The 20,966-nt window shown below is 43.6% G+C and overlaps 1 protein-coding gene across 1 annotated transcript in view; it reads left to right on the top strand.

The window, feature by feature from the left end:
- Positions 1-20,966, top strand: part of ADAMTS17 (ADAM metallopeptidase with thrombospondin type 1 motif 17) — a 324,757-nt gene that overhangs the window by 67,528 nt on the left and 236,263 nt on the right. The window contains exons 5-7 of the mRNA XM_072796801.1: positions 6,930-7,013; positions 7,921-8,078; positions 15,885-15,928. Coding sequence (XP_072652902.1) covers positions 6,930-7,013; positions 7,921-8,078; positions 15,885-15,928 — 286 coding nt within the window. The remainder of the gene's footprint in view (positions 1-6,929; positions 7,014-7,920; positions 8,079-15,884; positions 15,929-20,966) is intronic.

Genomic DNA, 20,966 nt, shown 5'->3' on the forward strand with positions numbered 1-20,966 from the left:
GACATTAGTTTCAAGAGTACAACATGGTGATTCAATAACTGAGTTATGCTCACCAAAAGTGTAGCTACCATCTGTCACCATACTATCATGATACCAGAGACTGTGTTCCTTCTGCTGTACCTTTCATCACTATGGCTTGTTCGTTCCCCTAACTGGAAGCCTGTATCTCTTACTGCCTTTCAACCATTTTGGTTAGGATGCTATAATTTAAAAGTTCATATAATAGCAAGTTGAGTGGATGTAGAGAAATCAAACCCTCGTGCTGTGTTGATAGAACTGTAAAATGGTTCAGCCCTTATGGAAAACAGACTGGTAGTTTAATATATATATATATATATATATATATATATATATATATATATATATATATATAATAGAATTACCATGTCATCTACCAGTTCTACTTCTGAGTATACACTCAAGGGAAATTCAGGCTATAAACAGATATTTGTACACCCACGTTCATAGCACAATTGTTCATAATAACCAAGAGGAGGAGCAACCCAAGTGTCCATGGATGGATAAATGGATAAGCAGAGTGTGGTTCATACATACTATGGAATATTAACCTTAAAAAGGATGGAAATTCAGACATATACTATAGCGTGGATGAACCTTGAAGATACTCTGCTAAGTGAAATAAGCTGGGCACAAAAGGACAAATGCTGTATGATTCCACTTACATGAAGTCCCTGGAGTAGTCAAATTCATAGAGACAAAGTAGAATGGGGACTGCCAGGCCTGGTGGAGGGGGAATGGGGAGTTACTGTTTAATGGGTGCAGAGTTTCGGTTTTGCAAAACAAATGAATTCTGTCGATGGATAGTCGTGATCATTGTACAATAATGTGAATGCATTTAACGCTACTGAGCCTATACTTAAAAGTGTTTAAGATGGTAAATTTTATATTCTATGTATTTACTATAATTAAAAATAAGTCAAAAAGAGGCTCACCCAGTAATTCTATTCAGCTATATTTCTATGGCACCTTCTAGGGTCTGGGGTGAGAATAGGGACGATGGCCGGTCCCATTCCCATGGAACTCATGCAGTGGGACCAACAGACAGTGTTCCCCACACAAATCAGTAAAATTTGTGTGCAAATTTTATCAACTGCTATACAAAGCTCCAGGCACTAGCAAGTGGACGAGGTGGTCAGGGACACCTCCACAAGAAGCAATGCTCCACCTAGAAGGGATGAGGCACTAAAGAGCTAGACAGTGGGGGTCAAGATGGCATTTGGGAGGCACAGAAAGAGGTGGTTTCTGCTGGGTGATGGGAAAGGGGCGCAGTGAGAGGTGTGCCAGCTGGCCAGCCTCACAGTCTCCTAGGCCAGGGAGGGGAGAGTGGGCTTCAGTACCGCCTGTGTGAGCAGATGCTACCGCAGAGGGGTAAGCAGAAGAAGGGCATGCCCTGACTTGTGTTAAGGAAAAAAAAAAAAAAACCCTCTGCTTGACACTAGGAGGGAAAAGCCACTGGCAAACTGGATCTTAAAGCTGGCAGTGGGCTACAGAGTGGTCCTCTGGACTTGGCTTTGTCCATTTTCCAAATGAGCTGTTGTGCCTTTTTACATATGTATCTTGGTTTTCCTGTGGTTGGGGGTGGCAGTGACACAGGAGCAGGCACATTTTAAAGAACCAATTGCAGATGGAAACAGGTGGCGTTGACCCCAGAACCCCTGGGTTTGGGCAGCCAAATTGGAAAACAGGGCCACTTGACAGATCTTTGGTTGTTTGTAGCTTCCTTAACAACCATGGAGTGAAATGAAAACGTGAACTGTTCCAGGCAAGTTCTTTTTGAAGAAAAAATGACATCAATTTTATTCAATTACCATGCAAAACAGACAACACGCCTCGCTGTGGTGCCCAGAGAAACCATCAGAATGTTAGAGTACTCACTGGCTCCCACATGCCAGCAGCCATCCAGAAGAAGCCTCCAGGGGGATTGTAAAATGCAGGTGGCCAGGCCCACCCCCAGGCTCCCTGACTCAGTGGTTCTGGAGTGGGCTCCAGAATGTATTTCCGGCAAATGCCCAGGTGACTTTGGTGCTGCTGCTTCAGGAACCCCACTCGGGGGGCACTGTGCTAGAGAGTAATTTCCTGTAGGGGGCTCTGAAATGGGGACCAAATATGATTTGAATCCCTGTCTGTCCCAGGAGAGGCCCCGAATAGCACAGGTAGGTGGTGCTCTTGTGAAACCCTGCATGGGCACCCTGAACAGCTCCTCCCCCACATGTCACTTGCTTCTTCTCTGGCCCTGTCCAGAGTCCCCAAGTTGCCCAGCCAGGAGAGCTGCGTTGTGCTGCTGGCAGCAGGTCCACCCAGCTTGGCCCCCAGGCTGCCAAGGAAATGTGACAAATGCAGCCAGGGCTCTGAACACTTGCCAGGACGCAGCCAGAGCTGGACGCCGGAGACAAAATTTCCAGACGATTGGCCGTGCTGTTCCTTGCCCAACCAGGTGTCTCCCTAAACATCATATGGCTGCCACCTCCAGGACTTCTCCTGAGCATGAATTTCCATGGGAAAAAAAGATGAGGAGACTTTGTTACATGTCTTTGGGGCCTGCTGCTTTGTGTTTGTGGCTGTCGTCAGATTTTCATCTGGCTTGTGTGGCTTGGCTCTGGGCTGCCAGGGAGATCCTTGTGCATCTGCCCTGCTCTGTGCTCTGCCCAGCTTTGTGGGAACGTGGTATGGCTCACGTCAGGTGACGAGGTGCTCTAGCCATGGTCAGGCTCCCAGATCTGCTTTCCTGGAAGTGAGCACCCTAGGTATCTGTCACAGGGAAATGCCTGCCTTCAGGCTCATAGAGAATGTTGCTAGAGCATGAAGCTTCTTTCCAAAAATTAATTCAAAGAATTCTGATTGCAGTAAGATACACATTAAATTTATCGTCTTAACCATTTGTAAGTGTACAGTTCAGTATAAGTATATTCACATTGTTGTGCAACCAGTCTCTTGCAGAACTGAAACTCTGTACCCATCTCCCAGCCCCAGAAGCATGAAGCCTTGTCTCCCCTCCATCTCACATCTGTCTTGAGCACTTGCCCCAAGAGAAGTGACTGAGTCTTTGGGGTAGTGGTTGAATAGAATGCACAGAACTATCCTCAGCTGAGCGAGGAGGAAATGGAAGTTTTCTGACCAGGGAGATTGTTCCTATAGTTTTTCCTTCCTGAAATTTGCACCTTTTAACATGAGTTCTTGATGCTGCTTTTATGTGGCATGTCACAATAACCACTGAAGAGTGCTTTATTGTGTTATTCCTTGAAACCTTTAAACAATATCCTTTAACATCCCTGGCTGATGTTGATGTTCTAGGCTATAACTAAATTGTACCTTGAAATCCTGTATGACTTGACGTTTCTCCCTCAGAACTGCGGCAGATTTTCATTCTTCCTATTTTTCATGTTTTGAATTGAGGTTTTCCAGTTTGGGCCCAATCCTACTGCTGAATATTTTTGGAAAAATTTGAGTCGCAGCCATTGGGTGGTTCTCAAAATATCAAAACAAGGAAAAAGTTATGTGTTTTCCCCTTCTTCACCCAGGTTTGGGGAGAGGTAATTAAGACATGACTTCAGAATTGGCTTACAGATAGTCCAGTGTAAAAAAAAAAAAAAAAAAAAGAAAGAAAAAAGAAAAAAAATGATTACTATTTTGTTTGTGGGGGGAAAAATTGGAGGAGGTATGGAGTAAGAACAGAACAACTAAATGTGTTCTGTTTTTCCTTGTGGGAAAGAATATTAAGTTACACAAAGATTTTCTTTTGCTTTAATAATGGTTTTAAAAGAGTAAGATCCCAGCAATGACACAGCTAATTCCTTTGTCACACAGATGCTGAAACATTGTGCGTGCCTGGCTTCTGACGTTTGTATGCCAGACTCTGTGTCCAGCTTCACATGGCCTGAATTAACTGTGGCTACACTGTCTGCTTTGGTTGTTGCTTTATGTTGTTGCTGATGGACTGAGGAACACAGTGCCAACTGGAGAAAATCTTAATGCCCCTGCTGGAAATTCTCCCTTGTAGATTGTGTCTGTCAGGAAAAAAAAAAAAAAAAGTAGACAATTCAAAAAGAAGTGAAAGAAGTCAGAGGAAAATAAATACTGTATGATCTCATTTTTATGTGGAGTCTAAAAAGGCTGAACCCATAGATACAGAGAAGAGTTTGCTTATGGAGTGGGTAATGGATGAAGGGGGTCAAAAGCTATAAACTTCAGTTTTAAGTCTTGGGGATGTAATGTATAGTACGGTGACTATAGTTAATAATACTATGTCATATGTTTGAAAGTTCCTCACAAGAGAACAATTGTAACTATGCCAGGGGATGAGTGTTAACTTATTGTGGTAATCATCTCACAGTATATACATATGTCAAATCACGTTGTACACCTAAAAATAACACAATGTTATATATCAATAGTATCTCAATAAAACTATAAAAAAATAAAGAAACAACCAGGACACAGTGAAGCTGAAATATTTCCCGATGTGTTCAAAAGACTCTTATCCGTGTTCTCTCTATATCTTCTACTACCACCTACACGATCTATCCCATTATACCCTGCTTTGTCCATATTATAGGAAAGGGATCCAGGGATCCTCACATTCAGTAGGCTCTTCCCATCCATGTCAACTTTGATTCTTCTGCCTTGTTTGAGATTTCCTATCTCTCTTCCCCTTGAAATGCTTTCCTTTGATGTTTTTGATATTGAAATCTTTATAATTGAGTTCTACCAATGATAGGTAGACAAATCCTCTTTTGTTATTATAACTCTGTCTCCATGATGCACTTCCCTAAACTCATTAGAATAAGTTTAGGGAATGGTCTTTTTTTTGGGTGGGGGGGATGGTCTTACTGCTGGAGAAGCCTGGATATGAATTGGGGTCATAGTTAACTGGCTGTGGGTCTTGAGCAGGTGGCTTTCTCTTGATGAGCAGAAGGTAGTGGACACACTGACCTTGACTGGTTATGATGAGGGATAGAGGTGACACAGGCTGGTACATGGCAGATGGCCGCAGGCATTGAGCTCCCCCTTGCCCTATTTAAAGTCCCCTTCAACCTCCTACACAAGAACCCAGAATGGGAGTTTTGAGTTTTCTGTCAGGATTATTTAATATCCATTGCTTCTTTTGGAAACTGATGTCCTATGCCTTTTTATTTTTAAACAACTGATTTCCATCTTAGCTTTGTGTATATATGCACACTTGTGTGTATGATTCCAGAATTGTCGATCATATGCATATTTCTTTTGGGAATTCATATTTATGGGAGCTTTTTGAGACTTTCTTTTTTTTAAGATTTATTTATTTCAGAAAGAGAGCATGGGGGGAAGGGCAAATGGAGAGGGAAAAAGAATCCTCAGGGAGATTCCTCCCTGAGCATGGAGCCTGATGCAGGGTTCGATCTCACCACTCTGAGATCATGACCTGAGTTGAAATCAAGAGTCGGAAGCTCAACTGACTGAGCCCCTCAGAAAGCCTTTTAAATAAAATCTGGATCATATTTCTCACATATCTATATATATATATTTTTAATTCCAGTGAGACTTTATGAACATTGAAAATTAAATTTCATATAATTATTCTTTCTTCAGGTTTTTTTTGTACTGGAACAATGCAAGCTGTTTTTTAAAATAATTTTCAAATGAATATAATTTTTAATTAATATAATTTCTATTTTATGATTTATTTATAAACATTTATATTTTATTCATTTGTATTTTATATTTTAGATTCATAGAAAATTGGAACAAATAGTATCAAGAGTTCCCATATACAATTTCTCCTCTTAGTAATATCTTACAATACCATGGTATCACTAATGAACTAATATTGATGTATTATTATTTTTATTGAAGCATAATTAATATACAATGTTATATTTCAGGTGTACAGCATATTGATTCAATAATGCTATACATTATTCAGTGCTCCCCATAAGGATAGTCACCATCTGTCACCAAATAATGTTATTATGATCTTATTGACTATATTTCCTATACTGTACTTTTTGTCTCTATGATTTATTTATTTTATAACTGTAGGTTTATACCTCTTCATCCCCTTTGTCACTCATCTTCCCCACGCCTCTCCCACGTTCTCTGAATTTAAGAGTCTATTTTTGTTTGCTTATTTTGTTTTTTTAGATTCCACATATAAATGAAATCAGGTGGTATTTGTCTTTGACTTTTTTCACTTAGCATACTACTTTCTAGGCTCATCCCTAGTCACAAAGGGCAAGATCTCATTCTTTTTAATGGCTGAGTAATGTTCCATTGTGTGTGTGTGTGTGTGTGTGTGTGTGTGTGTATTTACACACACTACATCTTTATCCATTCATCTATCAGTTGACACTTGGGTTACTTCCATATCTTCTTGGCTATTGAAATAATACTGAAATAAACATAGGTACATTTATCTTTTCAAATTAGTGTTTTCATTTTCTTTGGGTAAATACCCAGTGGTGGAATTACTGGATCATATGGTATTCTATTCTTAATTTTTGAAGGACCCTCCATACTGTTTTCCACAGTGGCTGTACCAATTTACATTCCCACCAACATGAGGCTTCCTTTTCTTCCACATCCTTGCCAATATTTATTATTTCTGGTCTTTTTGATACCAGTCATCCTGATAGGTGTAAGGTCATATCTCATTGTGGTTTTCATATGCATTTCCCTGATGATTGAGTATCTTTCCATGTGTCTGTTGGCCATCTGTAGGTCATCTTTGAAAAAATATATGTTCAGGTCCTCTGCCTACTGGATAATTTTTTTGGCATTCTGACAGATGATTATTAACCAAAACCCATAGTTTACTCAGATGTCCTTAGTTTTTACCCAACATCTTCCTCTGTTCCAGGATCCCATCCAGGACACCAGTGTATCTTTCTTAATTTTTACATTTACATCATTATTTCTTTGTTTTCTCTTGACAGGTGTACAATATGTTTCAGCACCAGAGCCTTGGAAGTAAGGTGAACATTCAAGTTACCAAACTCGTCCTGCTACGACAACGGCCTGTAAGTCCAAACAGGCACCCTCTAGGGCTTACAGATGATGTAGCTGGCCTTCAAGTCTCCTAGTTGCCATTGAGTGCTCAGGAGAAGTGCTGGTGGTTGTCAGTCTTGTCTGCTCTCCAGGGCTTTGCAGATGGCAACAGTGTGCCCTGGACCAGGCACTGGAGACATCCAGTGGGAGGAAGTGGGTACTGTTACTAGAAGCTTGGTGTGCACGTGATCATGTTGGAATCTCAAGGGAACCCTGAGCAGTGGACCTGTGTGCACCCTTCTGACACTCTGGCACATCTCACCTGTGCAAATCTGGATGTTGAGGTCTCAGGAAACCCAGGGCTACTCTTCTGGAGCTATCTCCCAGCATCAGGCAAAATTTGGATTCATTGTAGCATTGTTTTCTGATTTTTGAGTTGAGTGCATTCTCATGTGATCATGTTGCCTACGGAGTTGGGCAATGAATTTGAAAATGAGGGACTGGTGCTTGGTTGGGTACATACAGCCCAACCAAAAAGAATATTTTTCTTAAATAGTCTTCATTTTTTTAAAAATTTTATTTATTTATTTATGAGAGACACAGAGAAAGAGGCAGAGACATAGGTAGAGGGAAAAGCAGGCTCCCCCTGGGGAGCCTAATGCAGGACATGATCCCAGGACACCAGGATCATGACCTGATCAACCACTGAGCCACCCAGATGCCCCCATAGTCTTCATTTAAACTTACAAATAAGGCCTGGCCTCTCTCTGGGTCTCTGCCCCGTTCTACCCACATTAGGGTTGTATTTGGGAGAAGCACATCACTGAATGATGTCCCAGTGAGCAGCTGCCTCTGCACTAATGTTCTAAATATAAACTCCAGCTTCCTTGGTGTTTGCTTTTTTTAACTACTCCTTCCCCAATCCCCAATTTGTTTTAGGCCAAGTTGTCCATTGGGCACCATGGCGAGCGGTCCCTGGAGAGCTTTTGTCACTGGCAGAATGAGGAGTATGGAGGAGCACGGTACCTTGGCAATAATCAGGTTCCAGGAGGGAAGGATGATACACCCCCCGTGGATGCGGCTGTGTTTGTTACCAGGTAAAGCTGGATTTGGTCTGTAACTGCAAAGATGACAGGAAAAAGACATGTTCCTCTTTGCAGAGGAAAATAAGGCAGTTTGCTAGAAATTCAGGCTTGGAAATCAGACCTTGGGCCAGCTCTCTGAGCCTTGGCATCCTCATCAGTAAGATGAGGATAAGTGACAATACCTAACCCTGAGTTCTGAGGATTCAGTGAGCACAGTAAGCACTTTTCACAATGCCCAACCCAAAGTAAGGACACAAATTGTTAGCCATAATTGTTTTTGTTGTTGTCATTAATATAAAAGCAGCAAAATCCTGGTTACCCAAGAGTCTTAAAACGTCCAAGAAAATTCATCTACTCCTTCTCCCTGGCACCATATATAACGCTCACTGGGAATGAGCTAACCTGTGTTGGAGGCTGCCTCCTACCTGGCTTAAGCGTACTATTGGAGGGTGAATGGATACTCCTAGTTTCCTGTGAGAGGGAGTCCACAAAGGCACACTTGTGCTGTGCTGGCCCCATCCTTGGGGCCCTCCTGGGACATGAGCAGGAGGCAGAGATGCCTGGGGAATTCACATGGAGGTTCTGGTGCAAGTAAGGTAGCTGAGCTTTCTAGATAACAGAGCTGGACTTTTCCAGACTGAGAGGGAAGCCGGGGGCCTGGTGGTGGGCAACAGAAACCAAAGACAGCCTTCCATACAGGCAGCCGCAATGTGATCTCAGCTGGCCAGGGCTGCAGAAACAAAGTACAGCAGACTGGGTGGCTTAAAACAACAGAAATGTATTCTTTCATTTTTTTGGAGGCCAGGAGTCCAAGATCAAGGTGTGGGCAGGGTTGTACTCTCTCTGAAGGCTCTAGGATAGGATCCTTGCTTCCTTCTTCCTAATTTCCAGGAGTTGCCTACAATCTTTGGCATCCCTTGTCTTGTAGATGCATGGTTCCAACCTCTCCTGTGCTGTCATGTTGTCCTGTAGCTGTCTCCTTCTGTCCCCATTTCCTTCTTCTCATAAGGACACTGGTGCTTGAATTAGGGCCCAGCTTAGCCCACTATGAGCTCCTCTTAACTTGCTTATACCTGCACTGACCCTCTTTCCAAATAAAATCGCATTCACAGGTACCAGGCACTTGACTTGGACTTGAACCTATCTTTTTGGGGAACACAGTCTACAACAGATATGGATGTGGCTCTTTCATTTTTCCCTTATGTCTCAAACGTCTCTGAGACATTTGACTTGCTTGAAGTTGATAGATTTTGCTAGAAAAACTGATTTGCTTGGGTTGCTTTACTTCCACAGTGTAAGTAGAATGCATTGTGTTCATACCAGAACCCCCCCTTTACAAAATAGGCAGAAGTGTTTCTCGATAATTTCATCTGTTAAATTAAAATACCAAAATGTTATTAGACTTGCTATGCTGTCAACTTTGAATTTTAAGGAATTTTTAAAATTAAGGAAATGACTTCTCAAATTAGATATTTTCTTTTTTTTCCTGAGTTCAGAGATGAAGTTATAGGAGGGAAGTATTTACCATTCTGGTAGCTTGAGACAGCCTGCCCCTCTAAGAGGGGCCAGAAAGGCTCCCTGGTGTATCTCTTGAGCCCTGGCCCAGTGACATCCCAGAGCTAACTGGGGAAGATCTGAACCCTCATCCCCAGGCACCTGGCAATGCAACTGCCTAACTTTCTCCTCTTAAATAAACTCAGAACATGTGCATTGCTACCACTAGACACCAGATACCTCATCACCCTTGTGAGTGATTCATCAGTTTCCAAACCTAAGGGGTTAAAATATGATATGTAGCACACTGATCCCTTAAGAGAGCATTTGCTGCTCTTACAGGATGTGATTAAATGTATAATGGGACATTTAAGAAGAGATCTGTTCAATAATTCTAATTGCCTGCAATCTGGCTGGTGCGCTACCAAGGCACCAAGGACTAACGATGATCGGGAGCCAGTTCTTGCTTTGGATCTGGGTTTGCTTACCCCAGGGAGTGCTGCGAACCCCTTGGTACCACCTTCTCCAGAGGCTCTGGCACCATGTGCTCACTGGCCAGAGGTTGTCATTGCTCTAGGCACTTTGAAGTGGTTTTGGAGACCTGTGGGCCTTTCTGAAAGCATCCTCAGGATTACAGTTTTGAGATGATAGGTAGCACCCTTTGAGAGTGGATTAGATTTGGAGAACAGCGAAGTTTCCTTGGGAGCCATGTCTGTGTATGGCTGTAAATTCACACGACTAATTATCCAAATGCTAATTAAGTGAGGTCCTAAAGAAGAGGCCTTAAATAACATCATCTTTGGAATATACAACTAAACTTCCAGGATCACTACTTTGAAAGTGGTTCATATCAAAACTACATAAAATATACAAATTCTGGCATTTGTGAGATCTTTCACTATGTAGTCCACTATGTAGTCTCTTTCCTGCAGTTTCATTCCTTGTCTGGGTCAAGGATGTGCTTGGTTTGGGAAATGAGTAGCCCCCCACCCCTTTATTTTTCAGAGGCAATAAGTGTTACTGAAATCAGTGTTGACAAAGCTTCTGGATTAGCCTTTTCACAAAGCACCATCAGCAGATGTGAATGCACCCTCAGCCTGAGAAGGCTGCCAATTAGGCTTTCTGGCTTTCTTTTCTGCTTCCCACCTCCAACAAACTTATTTACTGTACTGGAAATATATTGTGTAAAAATGTCAGGGTTTTTTTTTTGTTTTTTTTTTTTTTTACATCTCACACATTAGGTTACATTAGGTTTGGGCTACTACCAAAAACAAGATAAAGTAATGAGTGTTGTCAGGATGTGGAGAAATTGGACCCCTTGTGCACTGTTGGTGGGAACGTGAAATGGTGCAGCTGCCATGGAAAATAGTATGGAGGTTCCCCCAGAATATTAAATGCAGAATTACCATATGCTCCAGCAATCCTACTTCTGAGTATAAACCCAAAGACATTAATTGGAAGGAGGGCTTCTTTTTTTTTTTTTTTTTTGAAGATTTTATTTATTTATTCATGAGAGAGACAGGAGAGAGGCAGAGACATAGGCAGAGGGAGAAGCAGGCTCCCTGCAGGGAACCCAATGTGGGACTCGATCCTGGGACTCAAGGATCATAACCTGAGCTGAAGGCAGGTGCTTTAACCACTGAGCCACCCAGGTGTCCGAGACAGAGGGTTTCAAGAGATATTTGTGTACCTGTGTTCTCAGAAGCATGACTCATAAGCTAAAATATAGAAGCAATCCAAGTGTCCTTTGATGGATGAATGGCTAAACAAAATTCGGTCTATGCATACAACGGAATATTATTCAGCCTTATAGAGGAAAGACATCTTGTCATCTTGTCACAGGCCACAACATGGATGGACCTAGAGAACATTATGCTAAATGAAATACACCAGTCACAGAATGACAAATATGGTCTGATTCCACTTACATGAGACCTCTAGAGTTAAGTTCATAGGGACAGGATGTAGAGCTGAAGAGAAGAGAGTAGGGAGTTAGTGTTTAATGGATAGAGTTTCAGTTTTGCAAGATGTAAAGTGTTCTGGACATTTGGTTGCCCAACATTATAAATGCATTTGACATCACTGAACTGTATGCTTAAAAATGTTTGAGATAGAGAGTTCTATGGTATGTGTATTTTATCACAATACAAACAATCTGAAAATTTTTCTAGTTCAGCACTTAGGGGAGCAGGGGTGGTCCCAAATGCATGGGAGTAGTTCTGAGTACAAGTGCTAGGGTGGGGGGTGTCTGGTGGCCCCAAGGAGCAAGGTTCCTTCTGCTGCAGGTAGAGCCAAGCAAAGGCCTCCTGTATCTCCATTACCTGAGGCCAGCCCAGGAGCTGGGGTTCTTTCTCAGTTTCACACTGACATCTAATGTGGTACCTGAGCGATCATCCTTCCTCCCACCTGCCACTGCGGAGTTGCTGGGTCGAATCGGCCAGTGCCTGGCTCCCTGTCTGGGTCCTCAGAGCTGGGAAGTTGAAGACCTCCCAGAAGTATGGGGGAGGCAGCACCGGAGTTGGGGCTGGGAGCCGAGTTGGCTGAGAGGCATTGTTTAATAATTAGAGGCTGAGAGTTGCAGTCTGCTAGGTTAGGATAATAACGGGCTGATATTTTCACATGGAAACTGAGTGTGAGACAGCTGCTGCTCTTAAGAAGCAGCTCCTTCCTCTTGGAATAATCTGAGCTGAGAGTCTAATCACAGGCTGCATGGGCCGGGAGGGGTCTAGGGGCCCGTGTCCCCTGCTCCTGGGACTGAGACTGGTCAGTGCAAGGATTTCTTTCTTTCTTCCCCACCCCCTCTTATGGGCCGTGGCTGAGCCCAAGAACACATTCTTCTGGACACCCCCCAGCCCTACAGTTGGCCAGCCACAGAGTGGTGAGCATGACATCATGTCCAGCAGAAGCTGCTGAGCCAGAAGCCACAGAAGCTGGCTTTCTTGCAACTACAACCATGTCTGGGGCTAGAAAACACCTTGGAATGGACTGAGTCTGGGGACCACATGGGACTCACACAGAGGACTGGGGTCCAGGGTGCTTCAGCACCTGGCACAGCTTTGCCTTTGGCTCTGCGTCTCCTGTAGGAAGCCATGAGAGTGGGATTTCACCCCCAAACCCAGGTCTGTGCTCCTAAGGGGCACCTAGAGCAAGCATGCAGGGCCAGCTCAGAGCTCAGCAATAGGTACCCCCAGCCCTCCCTCCACCTTCCCCTTCCCCTCCATGTCACTCTGTCCTGCTCCCCAGAATGGTCTTCTCTTTGGCCTCTGAGCAAGGGGGAAGGGGTCTCATACCTTGCTCATGGTGAGAGCTCAGTGAGTAGCTGGACCATCGAATTACATTTTCTCAGGTTTCCAGACATGGGGGAGATGAGGCCACTGGGAAGCTTGCAGAGCACATTGAAAGTAGCCTGGAAATGTATGTCTGTCAGTAATAAAGAAGCCACTTTTTATTAAGCCCCAATTGTATGCCAGGCAATAAGTTATGCACAAGATTAGCTAAGTAAATTGTGGGGCCTGGTGCAGAATGGAAATGTGGGACCCCATGTTAAAAAGACTTTCAAGATGGCAATAGTTGATGGGTTTGGGGGATGGGAAGCTTGGCTCTCCCCTCTGTGAGCAGACCACACTTCTCCCACTTCCTCAGGAGAAGCAATGGATGATATTGCAGGGTCTATCATTCGAGACCATCTATTTCCCTTCAGGGGAGCCATGGGATGAGAGAACACACGGTGCTCCTGTCAGCCAGCAGGGCTGACTTTCTCCAAGAGGGGGCCTGTGAAGTGGGCACCATCTTTGACTAAGTTCTGTTCACTTAACTGTGGGACTGATGGTCACATGGCATTCTCCTTTTGCCCAGGCTTTAGTTGTGCTCACTCTGGGAAACCCTAGAGCAAGGCATGGGGCCAGCTTGATCCGTGTGTGTGTATGTGTGTGTGTGTGTGTGTGTGTGTGAGAGAGAGAGAGAGAGAGAGAGAGATGTTTGAAACATTCAAACAGGAGGGATGTCAGATCAAGAGTGTTGAGTTAGAGTCAGGTAGATGCCAGAGCAGTGAGCATATGTATGTCCCTAATTTTATTTGTTTGGTTTTCTGTCTGCCACTGCTTTTTCCTTGCTACCCTCTATTGCCTGTTAATTAGTCTTTTAAAAGGTCATCTCTCAAATATTTATTTTAATTCCAATTAGTTAATATACAGTGTTACATTAGTTTTAGGTGTACCAACAGTGATTCAGCACTTTTATTTATTTTATTTTTAAGATTTTTTTTTTATTCATGAGAGAGAGAGAGAGAGAGAGAGGCAGGGACACAGGCAGAGGGAGAAGCAGGCTCCATGCAGGGAGCCCGATGCAGGATTCGATCCCGGGACTCTAGGATCACGCCCTGGGCTGAAGGCAGGTGCCCAACCACTGAGCCACTGGGGGATCCCTGATTTAGCACGTTTATACATCATCCAGTGCTCATCACAAGTGCCCTCCTTAGTCCCCATCACCTATTTCACTCATCCCCTTACATCTCCTTTGGTAACCATCAATTCTCTATATATGAGTCTGTTTGTTGGTTTGTCTTTTGCCCTTTGAGCATTTCTTTTGCTTCTTAAATTCCACATATGAGTGGGATCATATGGTATTTGTCTTTCTCTGACCTATTTAGCTTTGCATTATACTCTCTACCTCAATCCACATCATTGCAAATGGCAAGATTTCTTTTTTGACTAATATTCCATTTAGTTCTTGTGATTTTGGAGTGGGATTGTGACAAGAGTACAGTTCTCCCCCCCCCCCCCCCCAACTGTGGGATTCTTGAAAGCTTCTGTTTTCCTTCTGTTAAAATGGCCTTATAATTGGTTATCAAGACATACAGGTTTGTTATGAAAAAATTCAAACTTGCAATAAGTAGAACCTAGATGAGTTGCTGACCTCTGTGGGTTGCTGACAGACTCGCCCCAGGTCCTCCTCAGTGTTTCTCTGGCTAGTTTCAGGGCCACACTTTCAGAGCCACCCCATCCTCTCCTCTGGGCTTGCAGCACCCAGTTCTGTACATTGGGACCCCAAGTAGAATCTGTGGTCTGAGTAGGCAGGTGGAATCTTTGACAAACTTCAAGTGAGCCATTTCCCTGGGAGCCCACATAGTGTTGTGAGGCAACAGGTGTGGGTCACATTCTAGAGGTAGATACAACAGGACATGCTGTTTGTTGGCATCAGATTGACATTGAAGGATAAGGAAAGATGACTCTCTACAGTTAGGTTAGGAGAGTAACCCAGGCCTTCTCTGTGAACGGCAGGTCAGATCCTTTCCTGAGAAGAGATTCTGACAGAGGGTAGGGGAGGACAGAGTCTCAGAAAGAGCAAAGGTGGCCCAACTGGGACCTGTCATTTTCTTTGACAACTTGGCTTAGTGCTGACCTAAGTGTCTGGCTGGCTCCATCTTCCTTCCCAGAAGAACTTTCAAAGTAAAATGAGAAGTGGCTTCAGAACACAGCTTTTAAACCTGAAGGAGTTTAAGGGAGTGGGCACTTTCTGTCATCTCCCCATGAGCCCCCATGAGTAGATGAGCATGGGACCCTGGGGTGGGGTGGGGGGACCAGGCCAGTGCTCTCCTCACCCGGTTCCAGGCAGCCAGTGATCTGCTCAGCCTGAGCATCATCATCACCATCATCAGTGATGATTCTCATCACTCTGGGAATGCTCTGGTTTTGGAAAAGAAGGTCCCAGAGCCGAGTGGGTAGAGGCCATAGTGAACCCCTTATACTGGCAGAACTGGGGCTGGACCAGCTTTTGAGCATATTTGCTCTTCACACACAGCCACAGCCCCCTCCCAAGGGATCCTAGGAAGCTTTAAAGGATATGACTTAAAGAAATTACTTTTTGTTATCTTCTCCTCTAAGTGCTACATGGTCACTTCAGCATCTAAAAAACCCGTCGCTGCCCACATAGAGTAGCTTGGGGAAGTCACTATAGTTTGACGATATTGAAGAATAATTGGCTCTGATGCATGACTTGCAAACATCTTCCAGAACTTTTGCAGTTGTTGGAGGGAGCCCTCCCAGCAACAGAATGTTAGGTGGAGTAGTTTAGCTATGAAAGGAGGGCTGTTAGGTGGGGTCATGGGCCTACCAGTTGGGAACATGAATGGGTTAATCTTGACAAATGACTAGTTGTTCTTTGCTATAAGCTATGACAGCTGAAGCAGTAACATTGCTATGTGCAGGATGACCAATCAAGCTTAACCGACAATGTTTTCTTCTCCTAGTCTTGGAGGATATTACATACACCTGACCATGTCTGGGTTTTGTTTTTTTTGTTTTTTTTTTTTTGTTTTTTTTTTAGGACCGATTTCTGCGTACACAAAGATGAACCATGTGACACGGTTGGTAAGTTTAGAAGCAGAATAATAATTTACGGGGCTGCTGAACCCTGTGATAATCTGGAGACCTGGTAACACTTCCAGTCTGGAGGAGCATATTCTCAAACTCTGCCTTTCCTGTTGCCTCTTTTCTTATAATTTTTTTCTTTGACCTCTTTGACTTCAATTTTTAATCCCCCCTGGATACATATTGAGGTTGCTTAGGGTAGAGGACATCAAGACAGATACTTAATAAGGAAGATAGGAAAAGTTAAACCGGGGGGGGCACCTCCAGGCTGCCTCAAGGTGATGGTGGTTGGAGCCACATTAGGTTCTGAGCCTCTTGGTCACTCATGCAGGACGGGGGACCCCACTGAGTTACACAGTTGTCATGAGACCAGAACTTCCAGGTTTATTCTCACGTTTGCCGATGATCATTACCAAGTGTCCAAAGAGGTAAAGTGGGACTGTATGGGTGTGAAGCTGGTCTCTACCCTAGCCTGGGCACCAGGCTCATTGTTTTCTGGTCACATGGTTCTGACACCAACATGCAGCACTGGCAAGGCACATTTTCCTTCTTCCCTTTCCTTCTCTTCTCTACCTTCACTTCCTCCCCCGGCTTTTCCCTGTTTGCCATCTTCCCTCCTCTCCTGTCCTTATTGGTATCTAGCTTGTTCTTGACATGTCATAGGTTTCCAATTAAAACCAGTCTTTGGGGGATGCCTGGGTGGCTCAGCAGTTGAGTGCTTGCGTTTGGCCCAGGGCATGATCCTGGAGTCCTGGGATCGAGTCCCCATGTCAGATTCTCTGCAAGGAGCCTGCTTCTCCCTCTGCCTATGTCTCTGCCTCTCTCTCTCTCTCTCTCTGTCTGTCTCTCATGAATAAATAAATAAAATCTTTAAAAAAAAAAAAAAAGGAACCAATTTTTGGGCATAGGTATGGAGTCCTTGGTTAACAGAGAAAACATGAAGATGAATTCCAGTGTTGATTACTATGGCATGAACCTTTATTTGCCAGGAGGTTGAAATAATAGCACCACCAAGAGCAAGATTCTGAATATAATGTGCCTAGAAGTGCAGGCAAACGATATGGGATTGACAAATAAATATTATTGTAGGATTTAAATGTTTAAAAACCTGTGCTTCCTAAGGAGTTCTAGCAGTGGACTAATCCTGAGCCCTCACTCTGGCTCGGCTACTTACGAGCCAGGTGGTGGCCTTGAGTTCATCTCCTTAAAACAATCATTTTGCACTAGGTGACTTAAAAGGCCCTTCAAAATCTAGTACAATGATAGCTAGCATTCATGGCACATCAAAGAGCTTACAAGATGATTTTATTTTTTTTGTATTCTATTTCATCCATCCCCTAAATAAATGTGAGAGACGAGCATCAGAAACCAGCCAATCGGTGCTCCATTACCTGGGGGCTGTCTCCATAAAGGACTCACTACACTACTGAAAAAATGTGAAATGAGCTTCAACGTGAGTGATATGGGCTTCACCTGTCGAAGTCTGGCTTGGGGCTAGGCCAGCACATGTCGATCTCTAGCAATTGACAGAGCTGCAAAAGTGGGTATTGTCTCTAGGAGTGGCCACTCCTTCCTGGTGTTCGCAAGTCAGCTTTTCTACTTGAGCTGGGGAGGCACCTTCCAAGGCCATGCTCACCCCTGAGGGGACACTGCCCCATCCCATTGCCCAAGCCTGTATGCCTTCCCTGGAAGACTGTACCTGCCAGAGCCATACTCTGCCCTTCCGTCCTGTGTCCTTTGGTGCCTGGTACAGGGCTTGTAAGGCCCAGTCACCACTGTTAATTGAATGAACGAACGAATCAATGAATGAATGCAGATGAAGGAATTCCAGCATTTCGGAACACTCAGCATTTTATCACATGGCTTTATTCCATGTGAGGTATAGCTGGCTTTATTTCCTTTTGAATGTATATCTTTCCTATCAACCATTCATTGTGATTATGTACTCTATTTCAGATCCCCTGTTGAAGAGCAGACCGCTAGTTCTGTCTTCTTTCTTTCTCCTACATGACATCACCTTGCTACTTATATTCACCTGCTGGGGCTACTATGACAAAATACCATAGGCTGGGTGGCTTAAGCAACAGAACTTTATCGTCTCACGGTTTTAGAGATGGGAAGTCCAATATCAGGGTATCGGCCCAGGCAGTTTTTCCTGAGGCTTCACCCCATGACATGCAGATACCTCCTTTCTCCTTGTGTCTTCACATGGTCTTCCCTGGGTGTGTCTCTGTCCTGAGCACTCTTCTTACAAGGACAACAGTCAGATTAGCACCCTACACTCATGACCCCATTTAACCTTAAGTATCTTTTTAAATATTCTGTCTCTAAATACATTGACATCAGAGGTTAGCACTCTGACATACGAATTTTGAGGAGAGTGGAGCACAATTCAGTTCATAACACACTCCTCTTTAGATACTTTGTGCACTGCTGTGGAAATCTTATGTCCTTGCATGACCTCCCAGGTGTGTGTGTCTCATTTCCTCCACAAAATCTTTTAATTGCATGGACCAGCTGTAATCGTTCTTTATATGACAGCTGGTTAGCTCAGCCCTGTCTCATACTTCCTTATTGCATACTCTTTCCAATACCTCAGTGATTTTCAGCTTTTATGAAGGAAATGAATCCCTTCCTTAAAAAAAAAAAAAAAAAAAAAAAAAAATTTACATGGTGCTTTGGTTTTAACATGTCATAATTTATTAGTACTTACTATCAAGTCAATTAATAAAAACCATGGTGATTCCATGAAGAGAAAATTTTGAAAGCTAGGGTTATAGAAGTCTCATCCAATTTATTTCTGTGGGTTTTTTTTTTTTTTTTTTACTTTTTATTTTGCAGTAATTATAGAATCTCTGAAAGTTGCCAAAGAAGTTCAGAGAAGACTCTTAACACCTATCACCCCACTTTCTCACATGGTTGCATCTTATACAACCATAGTGGATTTCCAAAACCCGGAAATTGATTGGCACAGTATGATGAGCTACACTACAGATCTACTCAGGTTTCACTGGTTTTTGCATGAACTCGTTTCAGGGTATGTTTTTACATATGGTTCTATGCCATTTTATTGCATATGTAGAGTCATCCAACCACTAGGACAGTCAGGAGCAGAACTGGTCCATCACCTCCAAGTAGCTCCCTTGGGCTGCTCCTGTGAAATCTCCTTCTCCCTCCCCTTCCCTAACTCCTGGCTACCATGTATCTGTATTCCAACTCTATAATTTTGTCATTCCAGCATCCAATTTATTTCCATATTTGTTTTGATTCCACAGAATGGAAAAATAATCTGAATCACATAGATATGTTGTTGCCAGTGCTAAGAGATTCTGAACAGCTGCCTTCAAATCTCAGGGTCAAGCTCTAGCAGGAGGGGCTATGTCCCCAGTTTTGCAGAAAATGAGATAAAATGCCACCTTGGGAAACCAAGGAAGCTTGGGGATTGCCAGGGTTTTATAATTTGGCACATAATAGTGTTTTCTGTTTGTTTTCTTGGTTTGATTAGGGTATAATTTATATACAGTAAAGGGTATAAATCTTGGTGGATTTTTAATTTATGCCTGTGTTGGTTTTGTTTTTAGTGTGTTTATCTCCTATTTATTGAAATAGTTTTAAAGCAGCATTTTGAATTCTGTTTTAACCTATTTTTTTAAATGGTGGTTAAAAAATATGTAACAAAATTTATACATGAAATTGTAACCATTTTTAAGTGTAGAGTTCAATGACATTAAGTACATCCACGCTGCTGCATAATCCTATGCCAGTACCCTCAAAATCACTACTCAAATGAAGGTATGGAATGTCATTGGCCTCTTACAAAGGTTCCTTCATGCCCTCTCCCAGCCACTATCCTCCTCAAAGGTAACTTGCGTTGTAAACGTTTTAATTACTGTCTTAAAAAGTAGCTTAACATAGATTTCAAAGTTAAATTTGAATGGGTGCTGCCCATGAGGGTGGAAGATCTGGTTGGAACACAGCACCCTAGGCACCCTCAGAGAGTGAGGCCACAGACACTATGCAGAGGTCAGCAGCGGGGCCTGTGGGGAATGGCCTCCATCTGCCCTGACAGCCAACTGCTTCTCACTGGTCACTGGCTCCCAGTCCTGCCTAGGTCATGTGGCCTACAGCTGCAGCTCCTCAACCCACCTGCACAGGGGGTGATGGAAGGTCTGGCTCTTTTGCCTTCTATGGCGGCGGAGTGGGGGTGGGGGGGCCTACGGACACAATAGTACTTTCCACAACAATGCATGGGAAGGAGTTCTCCAAAGAGAGGGTCAGTGTGCTTTAGCCAGGGGGAAGGATGGGTGTTAGACATTCCACAACCACCAGTGTCCACTACATCCCTGACCCTTTAGTAAATATTGAAATATGAGAAACCAACATATCTGCAGCATACTATCTGGGCACATTACAGGGGTCCTACTGATGTAGGCAAGGAGTCTTCCATGGCACTAACTCAAAGGTGGTCCTGACTATAGATAGTGAGAGGCCTCATTAAGCTCCACCACTCTGGGTAAGAGCTGGCCTGCACAAATGAGTAAACACACTTTTAAACAATTGTACCTAATGGACCCTCCCTCCCAGCTCTGTCAGTTTGGGCCACTATGGAAGCAGAATGGATAGCACCACAGGGGTTCTGCTGATCTTCACCCCGGAGGACACACACAAGAGAAAAGGCAATGCTTAAGGCAGAAGGTTCTGGAAAAACAGCTTCACTGCTAAGAGAAGCAGCTGCCCCCTCACTAGGTGATCTCTACTTTGCACATTTGAGACCTTGCCTTTGTGGGGGTGTAGGCTTTTCTTCCATTGAATTGCTTCATCCTGAGTCATTTGCTTTCCTGCCACCATCCTAAGGAAAAAGCTGTCCTAGATGAGACAGTGTGAAGAGGCGAGATCTATGGGAGCCATTCACATTCCTCTTCCTGACACACACCTCTGGGCTTCTGTAGGTAGTACGTGAGCACCCTGGATGACCAGACATCTCAGTTACGTGGCATCTGTCCTTTTCCCACACTTAGCTATAAACTGAGCTGTGCCA

Source organism: Canis lupus, chromosome 2 (genome assembly GCF_048164855.1).
Source record: "Canis lupus baileyi chromosome 2, mCanLup2.hap1, whole genome shotgun sequence".
NCBI classification, from domain to species: Eukaryota; Metazoa; Chordata; class Mammalia; order Carnivora; family Canidae; genus Canis; species Canis lupus.